Source organism: Camelina sativa, chromosome 12 (genome assembly GCF_030686135.1).
Source record: "Camelina sativa cultivar CO46 ecotype springtype chromosome 12, ASM3068613v1".
Taxonomy (NCBI): domain Eukaryota; kingdom Viridiplantae; phylum Streptophyta; class Magnoliopsida; order Brassicales; family Brassicaceae; genus Camelina; species Camelina sativa.
In genome coordinates, this window is record NC_141891.1 from 11,653,803 (window position 1) to 11,668,993 (window position 15,191).

A 15,191-nucleotide genomic window follows, 5' to 3' on the forward strand; every position below is an offset into this window, starting at 1 on the left:
GACCTCTTTGTTAACGATTTCAGCTCGCTCAGGGCCCAACTTCCTTTGCTTCTGCTTCACAGGTCGGAACGTAGGGTCCGCATTCTGCTCGTGGGAAATAACTTCCGGACTGATGCCGGGCATCTCGTCTACGGACCACGCGAAGGTGGCCATTCTTTCTTTTAGGAAGGTTACCAGACTGGCCCGGAGCTCGCTATCCAATCTAACTCCGATCTTGATTTCCTGGTCCGGAAACTTATCATTGATGAAAATGGACTCAATGAGGTCACCTTTTAGCTGTTTCCGAACTGGATTCTTGGAGACCTCGAGCTGTGGTTGCTATTGGATCAGGAGCTTGTGACTTGCAAGGTAACAGCTCCTTGCCGTCCTTTGACTTCCTAGGACCTCCCGGACTCCTTGCGGGGTCGGAAATTTGACGCACTGATGGTACGTCGAGGCCACTGCCTTCATCTGATAAAGCCAGGGAGTTCCCAAAATAACATTATAGGCCGCAGGCCGGTTGAAAACCGTGAACTCCACCATTTTAACCACTCCTTGAGTGGACACCGGCAATGTGATTGTGCCCAAAGACATTGACGTTTCGCTAGTGAACGAGACCAAAGGTGAGGGCGGTCCGACGATGTGCTCTTTCCCGATACCCATTCTGGTGAGCGTCTCAAGGAATATCAAGTCTACCGAACTCCCAGTGTCAATTAGGATTCGGCAGACTTCGTGATTCGCCACGTCAAGCGAGATGACGAGCGCGTCATCGTGCGGAGTGTCCAACCCCTCAGTTTCTTTCTCGGAGAAAGAAATTTCAGGTAGATCACTTGCTACTACCTTAGCTCGCTTCGGCTGGGGACCAGTGAGCTTCCGCTGATGGTCTTTGATCGCAGTGGTGGAGTTCCGAAAAAGACGCGATCCTCCCATTATCACGTCGATTCTTTTTTTAGGAGCTTCATTTCCATCAGACTGCTTCGGTTTCTTTGAAGGTGGAGCATCCTCATCCACTTCGGGAACCGTTTTTTGCTCCAATTCCTCGATCGTGACGTTTGGCATTTCTCCCGCCACATATTTTTCTGCGAGGAGGTGCATCAGCTTCTTACAGTCACGAGTAGAATGACTGTTGGTTTTGTGGAGCTCGCAGTACGTGTCCTCATCCCAGACCCACATGTTACTTGGGAGTACACCACTCTTGGAGCGCGGTGAAAATGGAGGTTTGGATGGTGAATTCTTTGGAGAATTCTTTTTGGGAGATTGAGTGACTGCGAACGTGCTCGGCCTGGATTTCGGAGTCGTAGGCGGAGTCTTTTTGGCGGGCGCTTCGAACCGTGGTTTTCCTATCGACAGAGGGTTTTGTTTTTGTGCGGCAGCGATTTTTCTTCCTCCGCGATAATCCAGTTCGAAGCCCGGTGTAATGCGTCCTGAATGGTTGGGAACCGATTCACGGACAGCTCTTCACGGAAGCGAGATTCGTGCCAGAGGCCGTTCTTAAGCGCGGCCAGGGGAGAGATTCTCCTTGAACTTTGTTATGTAAGACCGGAGAGATTCTCCAGCCTTTTGGCTTAAGTTCCAAAGCTGAGCGTCCGTCACCGCAGTTTCGATTAGCCTAAAATACTGCTTGACGAACGAAGTCGACAGCTCGGTAAAGTTTGTTATGGAGCCAGCTGCTAAAGATGCGAACCAAAGCAGTACCGGTCCATTAAATGTTTCTGCGAAAAGCTTGCAGTACCCAGCGTCTGCTTCGTGGGGCTCGAGGTCCACCCGGCTAGCTGTCAGCAGGAAAGTCTTGAGATGATTGGTCGGATCTCCTTTTCCCTCGTAGCTCGAGAACTTAATTTTGCCAGTATCCTTGATGCGGACCCGGGCTATTTGATCGGAAAAAGGAGTTCACCTCGACTCCTCGATCACTCGAAATATGTCTGGAGCAGAAGTGGTTGCACTTTGCATTACAGACCGCATGTCCCGGATCTCACTCTGCATGCGGAAGATCTCGGGATTGGTAGCATACCCCGAAGTGGAAATGTTTCCTTCGACGGGGAGAGGAAGGCGGACCGGGACCTCGGAAGGTCGAACGACGCCGGGCTGCAGCGGAGTGTGGCCACTACCAACCAACGGCGGCGCTGCTTGCATGTTGGTCTGAGGTGGAAAAGAATCTCCCGGAGTGGCATCCGTTGCTGCCACCTGCGAGGTAGAAGGTGGAGTCACACCGGAGAAATCCAAAGCGCGTCGACGTGGGTTTTGGTCAGTGGACAGGAGATCGACCCGATCGGCGTACGCGCGGTGGGAGGCTGAGAGGTCTGCTACGGACGTCGTAACTTCCTCCAGACGAGTGGAGATTTGACCCTCCAAGTTGTCGAATCGTTCAGTGAGAGCGGCGGAGGCGGCTTGCTGACGGTCGAATTTTTTGGACAAGTCCTGCAGGAGCTTCTGGATCACCTCTAAGGATGCCTCATTGGGAGAGCTGGTTGCCATAGCGGTGGTTGTGTGAAACGTACTTGCGTGTGAAGTCGGAACTGACGAGAGTCAGGCGATAAATGCCCTCCTTCTAGCGCCAAATGTGATAACTGAGAACGAGCTTCTCCTTCCGAAGTGATTTAAATTGTGGAGGAGCTTATCGCCGTAAAACAGTTCCGAACTGAATTGAGAGAATTTGAGAATTAGAACTTGTATTGCTATTGCTGGAAAAAATATTCGATCCCTTACAACTGACACCCCCCTTACATATTTATACCGACCAATTTATTACTAAATTAATGCACCATTAATAGGACGCGATTTGCGCGGTCTAATTAATCATCTTGAATGCGGGAATCTTTGACCGGGACCGAGCTGCGAACTGGCCAGCACGAAGCATCTCCGCGCTCTCTTCCTTTCTCCGGGCTTGATGGGCCGATCACTAATTCGCTCTTGGCCCAGTAGACGAACCCGGCCTAGGCCCACTCACCTATTGTCCGAGATGGCAGATCGTGGGTACAACAGTCACCCACTAACACATTCACCACACCTACATATCATCATACAAAACAAGTCATACAACCCTCTGATTTTTTATAAATATTTTAAAATCAGTGAATGAATAACAACTTATTTTTATTTGAATTTTCAAATCAATGAAAATCATAAACTAATTAATAACTCCCTCGTAGTTTAGAAGATGATAACAAAGTGGGTTTAGTCGCTGATGGAGTGATAAGACGGAAAATAGTTGAACTAATTTTAAAAAATAATATCTCTCCGTACAAGCTTGCGGGAAACTGGCTTGTACATACTAAAACTAAAACTAACAACACCCCGTTAGATCTCTGTATCGAAGTCCGAAGAGATACAAAAGTTGAACGTTTTTAAAGATTACAACGGATGTAAAAACAACCAAAATAAGAGTAAAGTAGAGATGGCGAAGTAAGCGGATCTTTAGAGGAAAGGATAGACGTCGACACGTCAGCCCTGCATAGAGCGGTTAATAGATGCTTTGACAAAGGTAGCAGAAGATGAACCCATTTTGAAAATCCTGGCATTCCTCTCCTTCCAAATCATGTAGGCCAGAACTTGGAGAAGTAACTTTGGATTATAAATAAGTGATGAAGCTTTAGGAGGGGTCGTAATCTGAGCAATCCAGGTGGATATAGAGATCAGGTCAAGAGGAGGATTAGGCCATAGTCTTGAAGACAAACCAACTCAATGATCTGCTAAACTCACTAGCAAATCCCTCATATATCAAAAGAGAAGCATTCTCGAATAAAAGCTTACGTGTCGTCGCCAGAGTTCTGTGCCCAATTTATTATTTGCCTTTAATATTCTATAATATTACATAAAATCATTGCTATTCAATTTATTTATAATTTTATATACATAATGTTTTGTTCCTATAAATTCTAAAATTGGCAAATATTATTTAAATATAAATAAATATTATCCCCTACATGTTTTTGAAATTATTTTCAAAACCTATATATTATAATATAGTAAAAACTTATAACATGAGATGTAAAAAATATATATTTATCTCATATTTTCAAAAATATAAATAATATTATTTTTTATTGTTTAAAATTTTTTGACAAAAAAATTTGAAATTAATTTTGAATAACAGATATTAAAAAATCTTTAAAAAACAATTTGATGGCATCTTAAATTTATTTTAAATTATAAAATATTTAAACTTAAGCAAATCCTAATTTTCAGTTTTTCATATAGAATATTTCTGATATATAAGCCTAACGTATATTAAAGATTCCTTAATTTCAAAATTAACATATTAAAATATATATATATATATATATATAATATTATACCTCTTATGGAGTATGGCTATCGGGACGGGTTTGACCCGCTTAAGAATTTAGGTCATTCATTTTGAGAAGTTTTAATCTTTTTGATGGTTTTTATCTGTTTCATAATTTACAAGTTTTATACAATTATGATTAATCACCAATTCGGTAAATGTTAGATTCGGGCATGTTGTTTTGTGAATCTTAATTTTATACTGAAACCTTTATTATGTCAAAAATCACAAACTGAATGATACCAAACTAATATAAATTTGAACTGTAAATGATTTAACAAATTATTCTATCTATAAATGTAACTCTATGTGTGCATAATATTACAAACCTTATAGTAAAATCAGTCACGCATGTACGTGTAGATCCATACCTAGTAAGAGATACTCGTGGGATTCTTCACCTGAAGAGCAGAGAACAACCATTCCTAAACTGCAAAATGTGTCCCTAGTAGGGAGTCGATCAAGGAATATTTTCTTTTAAATTTTAAACTTTATTACTGCAAAAAAAAAATCTGATACCGAATCTTATTTAATATATTTAAGATTAATTAAAATGGATGTAAGATTAAAATTTAAGATAAGTATGAGACACTAAATCCAAAATATAATTTTCTTTTAATATAGTTTAAGATAAGTATTTCTAACAAGTTCTCTTTAATTATTTGGTTAATTTTGAGGTAAAACATATATAATTTATTTATATGACTAAAAACAACTAGGATATATTTTTTTGAAAATTAATTAAGTAATCAAAATAATTATATATATATATATATATATATGCGGTATTAGCTTTAAATATAAATATACCCAAAAATCATTTAGTACACTACTATTTTTCATGATTATATAGTGTTTGAAATCCTGGAAACTGATATTACCTTGAACATCGTTTAAAGGAGAATTAAACATGAGAACACAAAAAAATATAGACAAACTAAGTGTGTTTATGTGTTTATGTGTTTACGTGTTATGATGCAACTTGTGTTTATGTCATTACGCATGTTTACACATGAAAGTGTACATATACACAATGACATAAATACAATTTGTATCATAACACGTAAACACATAAACACATCACATTCTGTTATGTTTAATTGTTTATGTGTTGAGAAAGTTGTGTTTATGTCGTAATATATATACACACATGAGAATTGTGTAGTTTCAAAGAAAACAAAACACATGAGAATTGTGTGTTATTTGTTAACGCCCTAAATACCGACAAAATTAAGCATTGATTGCATGTGTGCAGTGCCAGATCGAGACGTAAGGAGGTAGTTAATTACTTTGAGCCACTAAAATATATTAATTTTTATTTTAGATAATAGATTGAAAGGGCACAGATGATCGTTTGGTTGCTGTGAAACAGTACTTCACTTCTTTCGATTAGCAAACGGTTTAAGGCTAAATATCTTATCGTTATTATGGTTTTTTTCTTTGGAAAATTCTTGAGTTGGCCTCTACTATTGGTGTTACAGTACTGGTGAACTCTATTTATTTCATGTTTTTCTAACCAATCATAATTTGTTACCTAATAAAAATTTAATCAGAAAGTTAACATAAGTCACTAAAATAAATGTATCATTGATGTATTATAATTATAAACGAAGTTACATTTGGCTTGGGTATATAAGAAAATGACTAGAGTTTAAATTTTACAATCAAACGAGATTGATGTTCTATTCAGTTTATGAAGAATAGTTCGGATTTTGATGTTACGACTAAATGAGTTTATATGTCGATTTGAGTAAATAAAAAACGGTATAGGTTTAGATTTTACAACTAAACGAGCTTATATGTTGGTTTGTATTTATAAAGAAGAATTATGATTTAAATTTTAAAATAAAAATAATTATATATTGGTTTAGGTTTAACTAAATTAGTATTTTCTTTTAATTTTTTTTGTTAAATGTAATATTACATGACACATTATTATGAACCAAAACTTGTTCTTCTCTTTTCCAAAACACGTTTTCATTACTTGGCTAGTGGCAAGACACAGGTTGAGCAAGAGAGACAGGCTCATTAGATGGGGAGAGGCGGTTCCCTCGGTGTGCCTTTTATGTGGGCTGCATGATGAGACCAAACAACATTTATTCTTTGACTGTAGGTTCATGGCGGAGGTGTGGAAATATTTTTACTCAAAGTCAAGGGCAAGGGTTATATATCCCTCCCTCCGCTATTGTTTCAGGATGGACTGAGGTGGATGAGGAACCCGTCTAGAGACATCAATGTGGCAATCATACTAATACTCGCTTATCAAGCCTCGATTTATATACTCTGAAAAGAAAGGAACTCACGACTGCATACTACAACTTTGAGGATCCCGAGTGTCGTCATTGATGGAGCCTTTCTCAAGAAGTCAGAGAGCGGGAAGCGTTTTGAGTCCCCAAGGAGACTCCCTTCTCATGACTTGGTTTGGTACTTTTCACAACTAATGCGCTCTGGGGTGTAAGGTGTTGGTTTGGTTTGTTGGCCGGACCGAATATATTTGCTGCCTAAAGCAAAACTGCCCATTAACAAACCGAAATAGAATTAAATTTGGCTAAAGTCTGCTTGAGGACTCGAACCCGACACCCATGATGCTTTTAACATAGACTTAGCCACTGTATCAAAGGAATTTTTTGTTACATGATGCCCTTAAATTGTTCATATATTTTTGATGCCTAAAGCATCTGCTTGTTGGGCTTTAGCCCCGGCCCTGTTGTGTAGGTGTGCGTGCGTTTAGAACTACTGCGTTGTAGCTGCCTAGCTGGTAATATGAAGTAAGGTTTTTTGTTCTTTTGCAAGCAGGAGAAAGTTTGTTTCTTACTATTGGGCCTGTGACCGGATTGGGCTTATGTCTTGTAATATTTTCTTTTAACTGGAAATTTGTTTCATAGTGTTACCAAAAAAAATGTAACTTTTTCACATGGCATTTTAGCTGAAGCTTACATATATAATCAAATCATTAAGATGGTTTAACTGATATGCTTGGCGAAAGTCTGTCCAAACCTACTATTAAGAGACGTGAAACATGTGATGCGCCTAAATTCTTCTAATCTTCAGTGAAAAATAACTTAAAAAGTTTCTAGAAACAGTTGATAGATATCCTCTATACCCAAAATACCCTTGTCCGGACATCCACGAAACTAAAGGGGTATTATCATCATTCTCGAAACAATAGCCATTTCTGCAAAAAAGCTTCACCGTCCACGGAGCCCATCTCTCTCTGAGTTTTAATTTTCAAAGACGGAGAAAAAGCAAGCGTCTTTCCTTTTTTAGGGTTCTCTGCTCTGTTCCTGCAAGAATCTTAAATAAACCCTTCTCTCACTCTCTCTCTCTCTTCCTCTCTCTCAGTCTCAAATCTTATCTCTTTTCTCATTCCAAACCTCGAAAGAGCTAAAACTGTTAGATGGCCTTTGAGTTACCAAACGACTTCAGGTGCCCGATCTCCCTCGAGATTATGTCCGACCCAGTTATCCTCCAATCGGGTCATACCTTCGATCGGGTCTCAATCCAACGCTGGATTGACTCAGGCAACCGAACTTGTCCAATCACCAAGCTCCCGTTATCAGAAACCCCTTCTCTAATTCCTAATCACGCACTTCGTAGCTTAATCTCAAACTTTGCTCATGTGAGTCCTCGGACTCAACAAGAACACTCTCACCAGTCTCAATCCCAAGCTTTAATCTCAACCCTCGTCTCTCGATCGTCTTCTAATGCATCAAAGCTCGAGTCTTTGAGCCGCCTTGTTCGTCTCACGAAGCGAGACTCGTTAATCCGAAGAAAAGTTACTGAATCAGGCGCGGTCCGTGCGGTTCTGGATTGTGTTGACTCTGGTAACCATGTTTTACAGGAAAAGTCTCTGTCTTTGCTTTTGAATCTTAGTTTAGAAGATGATAACAAAGTTGGTTTAGTCGCTGATGGAGTGATAAGAAGGATCGTTGCTGTGTTACGTGAAGGTTCACTTGATTGTAAAGCCATTGCTGCTACTCTGTTAACGAGTTTAGCTGTTGTTGAAGTGAACAAAGCTACTATTGGATCGTACCCTGATGCAATCTCTGCTCTTGTTTCTCTTCTCCGGTTAGGGAATGATAGGGAGAGAAAGGAATCTGCCACGGCTCTTTACGCTCTTTGCTCGTTTACTGATAATAGAAAACGTGTTGTGGATTGTGGGTCGGTGCCTATTTTGGTTGAAGCGGCTGATTCAGGGCTGGAGAGAGCAGTGGAAGTGTTGGGGCTTTTGGTTAAGTGTAGAGAAGGAAGAGAAGAGATGAGTAGAGTGAGTGGGTTTGTTGAGGTTTTGGTTAACGTTTTGAGGAATGGGGGTTTGAAAGGGATTCAGTATTCTCTGTTTATACTCAATTGCTTGTGTTGTTGTAGTCGAGAAATCGTTGATAAGGTTATGAGAGAAGGAGTTGTAGAGATATGCTTTGGTTTGGAGGATAATGAGAGTGAGAAAATCAGAAGGAATGCTACTAACTTAGTCCATACTTTACTTGGGAATCCAATGACTTCATGACCTTTGGGAGTGTGATTTGGTGTCGAAAATGGAAGTTGAAAGGATCGGTTTTTGTTATTCCACGGCGGTTTTGGGGGTTATAGTTGTCTGGTTTTGGTTATCTGGTTTGGATATGGAGGTAAGTTTGGGGTTCTCTGTGTTGGATTTTCCCACTTGTAGTTCATGTACAAAAAGAAAGGAAGAACAAAACAAAGGTTCAAAGTTTTCAACAAAGCAATATGCAAAGGCTTTTGTTGTTTTTTTGTTTGTCTGTACATTAAAGAAATAAAAGGATCATACATAGTAGTTTTTACTTCATGTGCTTCAAAATGTTCATCATCAATAGTTTTGTAATCTTTTTCGATGTTTTGATCATCGAGCATTTCATTTTCAAGAAGTTTAATCTATTCTCTGTTGAATCTGAACCCTTTGTTGCAAGTATTCTTACATGTAATGATGCGACGATGTACAGAATGCCATTAAACAGTCAAGTTCAGGTACACGTAATTTCTCATCCGCAATCATCTTAAATCGTCAAGCCTAACATTTTTCCCCATGATTTTACGTGAAAAGCATTAGTAGTAGCACTTTGGTTGGTTATAAATTCACTCTATGTACACATAGATACTTTTTGCTAGTTGAATCACTGTGTCGGTAGATGCATAAACAGTAAGAATCATTGTTTCTTCAAGTCGATTCAGAACAGTAAGAATTTGATTGATATCTAGTTGGTTTAAAGGCTTTAAGCATTCATGGATCCAAGAAAATAAATTCCCGGATCTTTTTTTGCTTTATTCGCCTAAGAACTGTGATGATTCCATAAGACAAACCTGTCTTTTTAACTACAATAGTCACTGGGACAAACCAGTCAGTGTACTATATGATTCCATGTCTACTCCATTTAGGTTTTGTTTTCTTATAATTCAATTGTGGCGTGCTAGTAGCAAAAGCATATGGTCTCTGTTTAATTCGCCACAATGATTTTAATTTTCCTTCAATAAAAGATGGGTTATGTTTTTCTTTTTCTGACTCGTGCTTTTTTTTTTAGAAAACAGTGCTGAGATACTGCTTTTTGTTTTCTTATTCAATCATATGCCTTGATTTGAGGACACACAAACAAAAACAAAACAGAGTAGTGTCGTTTGAGACCATGAAAAGGAGCTGCTTTTATTAAAGTAATTGTTTTTCTAATAAAGATCTACTTAGGTGTCGACTGGTTCTCTCGTGGTAGCGGTTGCTAGCGATTGGTGTCAATCACACAAACCGCTTCCAATCGCTCACAGCCGCTCCCAATCGCTCCCAACCACTGAATTCCAAAAGCTGCTTCCCGCAAGCGTTTGCAGTTGCGGGCGTTTGTGTTTGGATTTTTTTTTTTTGAAAAAACTTGAAACAAATCAATGATAATGAAATATTTTTTATATATATCTTTTACCTAACTATTTTATTCATTAAGGATGGGAGAAAATGAACTACGGATACGATTGAGAATATTAAAAAATAAACATTTGGAAGAAAATAAGATTTCAATTAACAATAACCCAGAAAACTTAATGTAAATTAATGGCACATTGCACATAAGTTCAAAAAAATCTAAATAAATATAACATTTCATCAGAAATTTAAGAAAATAAGATTATTTGTGAAAATTATAAAAACAAATCACGAGTGACTCTTCTCAACTCTCGCTTGATCATTACTACTGATGCAAATACTGCCTCACAGAACTTATTGAGTGTGTGAGATTTAAGAAAGAAGATCTACGATCTAAAACATATGTTTAGTCATTTATCAAATTACTTGATTAAAGTTTTGGTAAAAAGTCAAATGCATAAAGTAATAAGTATTTCACTATGAAATTTATTTGTTTTTTAAATAATTATTTTAGTATTTTTAATGAATTTTAATTATAAATCAAGTTTAGTAAAGTTTTTGATATTTTAAAACATTTATATAATAATATATCACACTTATTTATGTTCCAACCGCTATTGCACCCGCTGCTCAACCAGTCGTAAACCTCCCGCAAACGCACCAATTTTAGACCGCTAAACCAGTTGTTCAAAACGCTTAATAACACTTGAAACCGCAATCGCCCGATTCCGCAATCTCCCGTAACCGCAACCGCAACCGCAGCGTTTGAACCAGTCAAGCCCTTAATTGAGATTTTAATTACCTAATTTATAGTGACAAAAAACATCATCTAATTTGTCTCTCTAATCCTTTTTGGATTTAAAAATCGTCTAATTTGTCTTTCCCTAATCTTTTTTTTTTCTTGAAACTCCATAAAATTCTATCTAATTTGTCTCTAATCCTTTTTGGATTAAAAAATCATCTAATTTGTCTTTCCCTAATCTTTTTTTTCTTGAAACTCCATAAAATTCTACACCATTTTTAGGATTCTGACTGTATTATTACAGAGTGTGAAAAAGAATATATGTGGAATCACGAAAATGTGAGAAAAAAAAATCGCAATTTAAAATCACGAAATTTTGTTTGTCTTTAATATGACAGAATAAGTGAACATAATGGCCATTCTTACCAAACAAAAATAGTGACCATAGTACCATAAAATTGTATGATTTGGTAAAAGCAGCAAAAAAACACAAAATTATATAATCTTTCCACGGGATAGCTCTAAATTTGTAGGAAGTAACGAAACGAGACATCACGTTTTTATGAACAACTCAACATCGGACTTTACAGTTCTTAATTTTAGAACAAAGCTTATCTATGTGTTCATGTGTAATGTTATATTTTTGTTTCGTTATAACAGTCTAATTCCAGAAACTAGATGTGTCCAAATGCTGTGGAGGGTTGGAGAAAGTACTTGAGATCGGCATCAGACAAAGACCACGGCTTCGAAGATCTTGTCTTGGACTACAACCTTGATCATGAGTACTATTGCTTGATTTGCCTGACCACTAGAATTTGAAAGAATCTTATTATGATCGTAAGCAAAAGAACAAAAATCAAACTACTAATTTGATTTTGGATTATAGAGTTGTTTAACCGTAAACTAATTTAAGTACCTGCTTCTGTTCACCAGATCCTCTAGAGTTCAGGTGTGGATCACTCGAGACCTTTTCCTATATTAAAAAAATATATATAATTTATATAACAGTTAATTAAACTCAAAAAAAAACAAAAAAAAAACTCAACAATTAGTAATATTTTATATATGTGAGATTCTCATGCTTACAATGATTTGTTCTTGTAGAAACTTGATGTACTCTATAGCATCTTGGAGGACAGAAGCAGTGTCTGTCTGCATAAACGTAACCATCAGAAAATAATAATTAGTAGAAAAAAAAACGGAAGTAAATAAGTTTCCTAATTAAGTATGGCTAATTAGTTGAGATATTATTAAGATAACAGATCATAAAGAAGACAAACCTTGCCAAAGGGTGAAGCTAACTGCTGAAGCGCGGTGATTCGATCTCCAAGTTTCTCTTTACGAACCTTATCAATCAAAATAGTTTAATGAAATTAGAAATAGTTTTGTGCATGGCCATGGATATAGGGTTTTTTTCACTTTTAAGGTACTTTGAGTTATAATTTCTGAAGAGTGAAATAAGATATTTTGTTATACTAACTTTGAAGCTCGGAAAATGAGATGGTGTCTCAAGTCTTGGCCTTTTTAATGGCTGTGATGACTCAATATCTTCGTGTTCTTCAGTTTTCTCACTTGCTCTCTAAAATTAATTGGTCACAACAACATCAAAATCTACCGAAAGGAACCTCGTATAAAATTATACAATAAAAGAAAATAGATTGATTAACGTACCTTGCAAGTAACCAGACTCTTGCAGGATTGCATGTTGTCGTCCTTTGGTTTGTCTTTGGTCTCGTGATCGAAAACTGATACCATTCTTGATTCGTCCAAGAAAACGTCATCAAAGAAGTGAAAGCTTTCGAATAGTTCTGGCTTCGGGCAGTTAGGAACCAATAATTGTTCATTAGAATCAAACAATCCTTCTAGAAAACTATTTATCGGATTGAATCTTTCTTCTTCATGACTGGAAACGATAATAAGAAAAAGAAGGTCAGGAATCAAGATCATGATTTACGTACGTCACATAAGATATACATGGACTTACATATTATATTGACTCGAAACGTAGGTTTGTGAGGTGGAATCGGTAATTGCGTTGCCTAAAAATGTGGAAGTATCAAGATAGTTCTCGTTGTAGGTTTTGGCATCGAGGGTATCAATGTTTTGCCATTCATATCGGCCGCTATCGACGAAAATCTCTGCGGAACGAGGTAGAGAACAGCCGGGGAAGATGCTGTTGGAGGAGCTCCACCATGCTCCGGTACAAAATCTCGCGGTGTCAAATTCTTCTGTCATGTCTTCTTAGCTACGTAAGCTGTTTGGTTTAGGTTTGTGTATTCTTTTAATTTCTTCCGAATTATTTGGGAGTTTGCATTAGACAATGATGTTGATGATGGTTTGTATTTATATGTGGCGATGAGCTTTAAGTCAACGACTTAAAAGATGTCGCGAGAGTTTCTATTTTTATCGGTAGTTCCTTAACTAACTATTAATTATTTGATCATATGATGGGATAAAGATAATGTATGTTATCAGAGTAGTCGATAGGAAGTTAGGTCATAAGCAAATTACGTTAAAAGATGTCATTTTTTTACTAACGGTACGTAAATTGTAATTTGAGTTTTGATTTAATCACTCATCATAATACTACGTCTGTAACCCTATTTTCTCAAACATTATATATAAACCGAATTTACATTCAACTGTTATCCTTCTTATTATCTTTATTATATGGTATAGTACTAACTATTCCTTCTGTCTCTCAAAGATTAATGTTTAAAGGTTTTCACGTAAATTAAGAAATAATGATTATTAACTTTAGATATTATTGTTTAACTAAAAATATTCTATATTTATAAACCAATAATTTTCAAATTTTCTTAAATAATTATTCTTAAAGTTTACAAAAGTTTAATATTAATTAACTTAAATTTTACAAAAATTTAATATTAATTAACTAAAAGTGGTAAAACATCAATTTTTGTGGATCAAAAGAAAATCACTAGAACATTAATTTTTAAGGGACAGAGAAAGTACTAAATTTTAATAGCTACTGAGTTGGAGATATTTGAAACTATATATGTTTTAATATGTTGAAGTATATGTCTAGCTAAGGTAAAATAGTAGGTTATCAAATTTTGATTTGAAGAGAAAATGTTTATATTTATTAGTGACTCATCGTATGGATATAGTATTTATTTCAAACATTATAGAGAAAATGCATACGAGATAACTACTGTTTTGGTGTTTTATTGATTTAATTTATAAATATTTAAAGGGTCCTTTCATTTATTAGTACATCATGAATGTTAACAAAATTGACGTCACTTTTACTTTTTGCATATCAAATCAATATCGATATAATTTTTTGTCGTCCACTTAATATTCATTTTTTGTGATGCTCGATGAATACGTACAAGAAAAAGGAAGTCAACGTTACCAAATCCATCGCAAAAGGGTTGGTTGGCTCTGGCCTCGTTTATTCCCTATACGACCAGTCGACCACTCATACGGATATCTATTATACACACGTACGTACGTGCGCATACCTGTCGACTTTTTCTACTTTTTTTGCATAAATAAGATAACTTCAAACAAATATATACCACACAAAAAATAAATACTAGAATTAATTATCTGAATTTGATCAACATCTTTACATAAATACAACTATTTACATATTAATAGTTAGGACGTAACCATATACTGTATGTACATGTACCACATCTTTTGGATGGCTAGTTGCTAATTCAAACAATAAGAATGTAGTTTTAATCAAAATAAATTGTTGATATTCGAATACGATCGCTAACAAACAATTATGTGTACATATATGGATTAAGTCATACCGTCTACTCCGATCCACTTGGATTATTTTAGGGTTTGATCTCCTATATATTAATTCTAGAAAGATATCCAAAATACGCTCATGTCATATAGTTTGACTCAACAAATCATTTTAATATTTTTAGTCAATACATAAATATATTAATAATTGTAGACCTCTAGTATTGGTGACTTAGGTTACACACCAACTTCAATAGAAAGAATTGAACCAACTAAAATTATTATTGAACCAACCTTTACTGGATTTTGTCTTCATATGTCAATCAAATTGAACTTCGTTTTTTACACGATTTGAGTTCAACAGAATTTTAAGACCAACATTCTTAAGATCTCGAGATTGTTGATAGTAATTAATGATCTTAACAAAATAATGTGATGATTTACCTGTGTTATATTACCGAGTTAATAATTTTTTAATTTATTTAAATATTCACCCAAATCCGTCCATTATATCATTCTATCATGTGATATTTTAAAAATTTTAAAACAGAAGTGGAAACTTCTATGGATGTTTCTAAAAAACTTATTTTGAAAACTCATTA

The 15,191-nt window shown here is 36.2% G+C and overlaps 3 protein-coding genes across 3 annotated transcripts; 1 reads left to right on the top strand and 2 right to left on the bottom strand.

Annotated features, from left to right (window-relative positions):
* Positions 1–318: 318 nt before the first annotated feature.
* On the bottom strand, positions 319–1,152 carry LOC147930412 (uncharacterized). Its single transcript, XM_087476856.1, has one exon. It carries the CDS (start codon positions 1,150–1,152, stop codon positions 319–321), a length of 834 nt encoding a protein of 277 aa, XP_087332982.1.
* Positions 1,153–7,169: 6,017 nt separating this feature from the next.
* LOC104731409 (U-box domain-containing protein 8) lies at positions 7,170–9,175 on the top strand. Its single transcript, XM_010450780.3, has one exon. It carries the CDS (start codon positions 7,662–7,664, stop codon positions 8,769–8,771), a length of 1,110 nt encoding a protein of 369 aa, XP_010449082.2. The 5' UTR covers positions 7,170–7,661; the 3' UTR covers positions 8,772–9,175.
* A 2,134-nt stretch (positions 9,176–11,309) lies between these two features.
* Positions 11,310–13,178, bottom strand: LOC104731410 (transcription factor bHLH103-like). The gene is made up of 7 exons (XM_010450782.2): positions 12,848–13,178; positions 12,535–12,766; positions 12,344–12,442; positions 12,144–12,209; positions 11,950–12,015; positions 11,780–11,836; positions 11,310–11,671 (listed from the first exon to the last, which is right to left on the bottom strand). The coding sequence occupies exons 1-7, from the start codon at positions 13,096–13,098 to the stop codon at positions 11,525–11,527; spliced, it is 918 nt and encodes a 305-aa protein (XP_010449084.1). The 5' UTR covers positions 13,099–13,178; the 3' UTR covers positions 11,310–11,524.
* Positions 13,179–15,191: the final 2,013 nt, after the last annotated feature.

Bases quoted from the DNA above. Each gene is read 5' to 3' on its own strand.
- LOC147930412 (XM_087476856.1), bottom strand. From the start codon at position 1,152: ATGTGGGTCTGGGATGAGGACACGTACTGCGAGCTCCACAAAACCAAC.
- LOC104731409 (XM_010450780.3), top strand. From the start codon at position 7,662: ATGGCCTTTGAGTTACCAAACGACTTCAGGTGCCCGATCTCCCTCGAG.
- LOC104731410 (XM_010450782.2), bottom strand. From the start codon at position 13,098: ATGACAGAAGAATTTGACACCGCGAGATTTTGTACCGGAGCATGGTGG. The intron at 12,443-12,534 runs GTACGTTAATCA...AATTAATTTTAG, and splicing joins AGAGTCTGGTTACTTGCAAG to AGAGCAAGTGAGAAAACTGA. The intron at 12,210-12,343 runs GTTAGTATAACA...TTGATTGATAAG, and splicing joins CTCATTTTCCGAGCTTCAAA to GTTCGTAAAGAGAAACTTGG.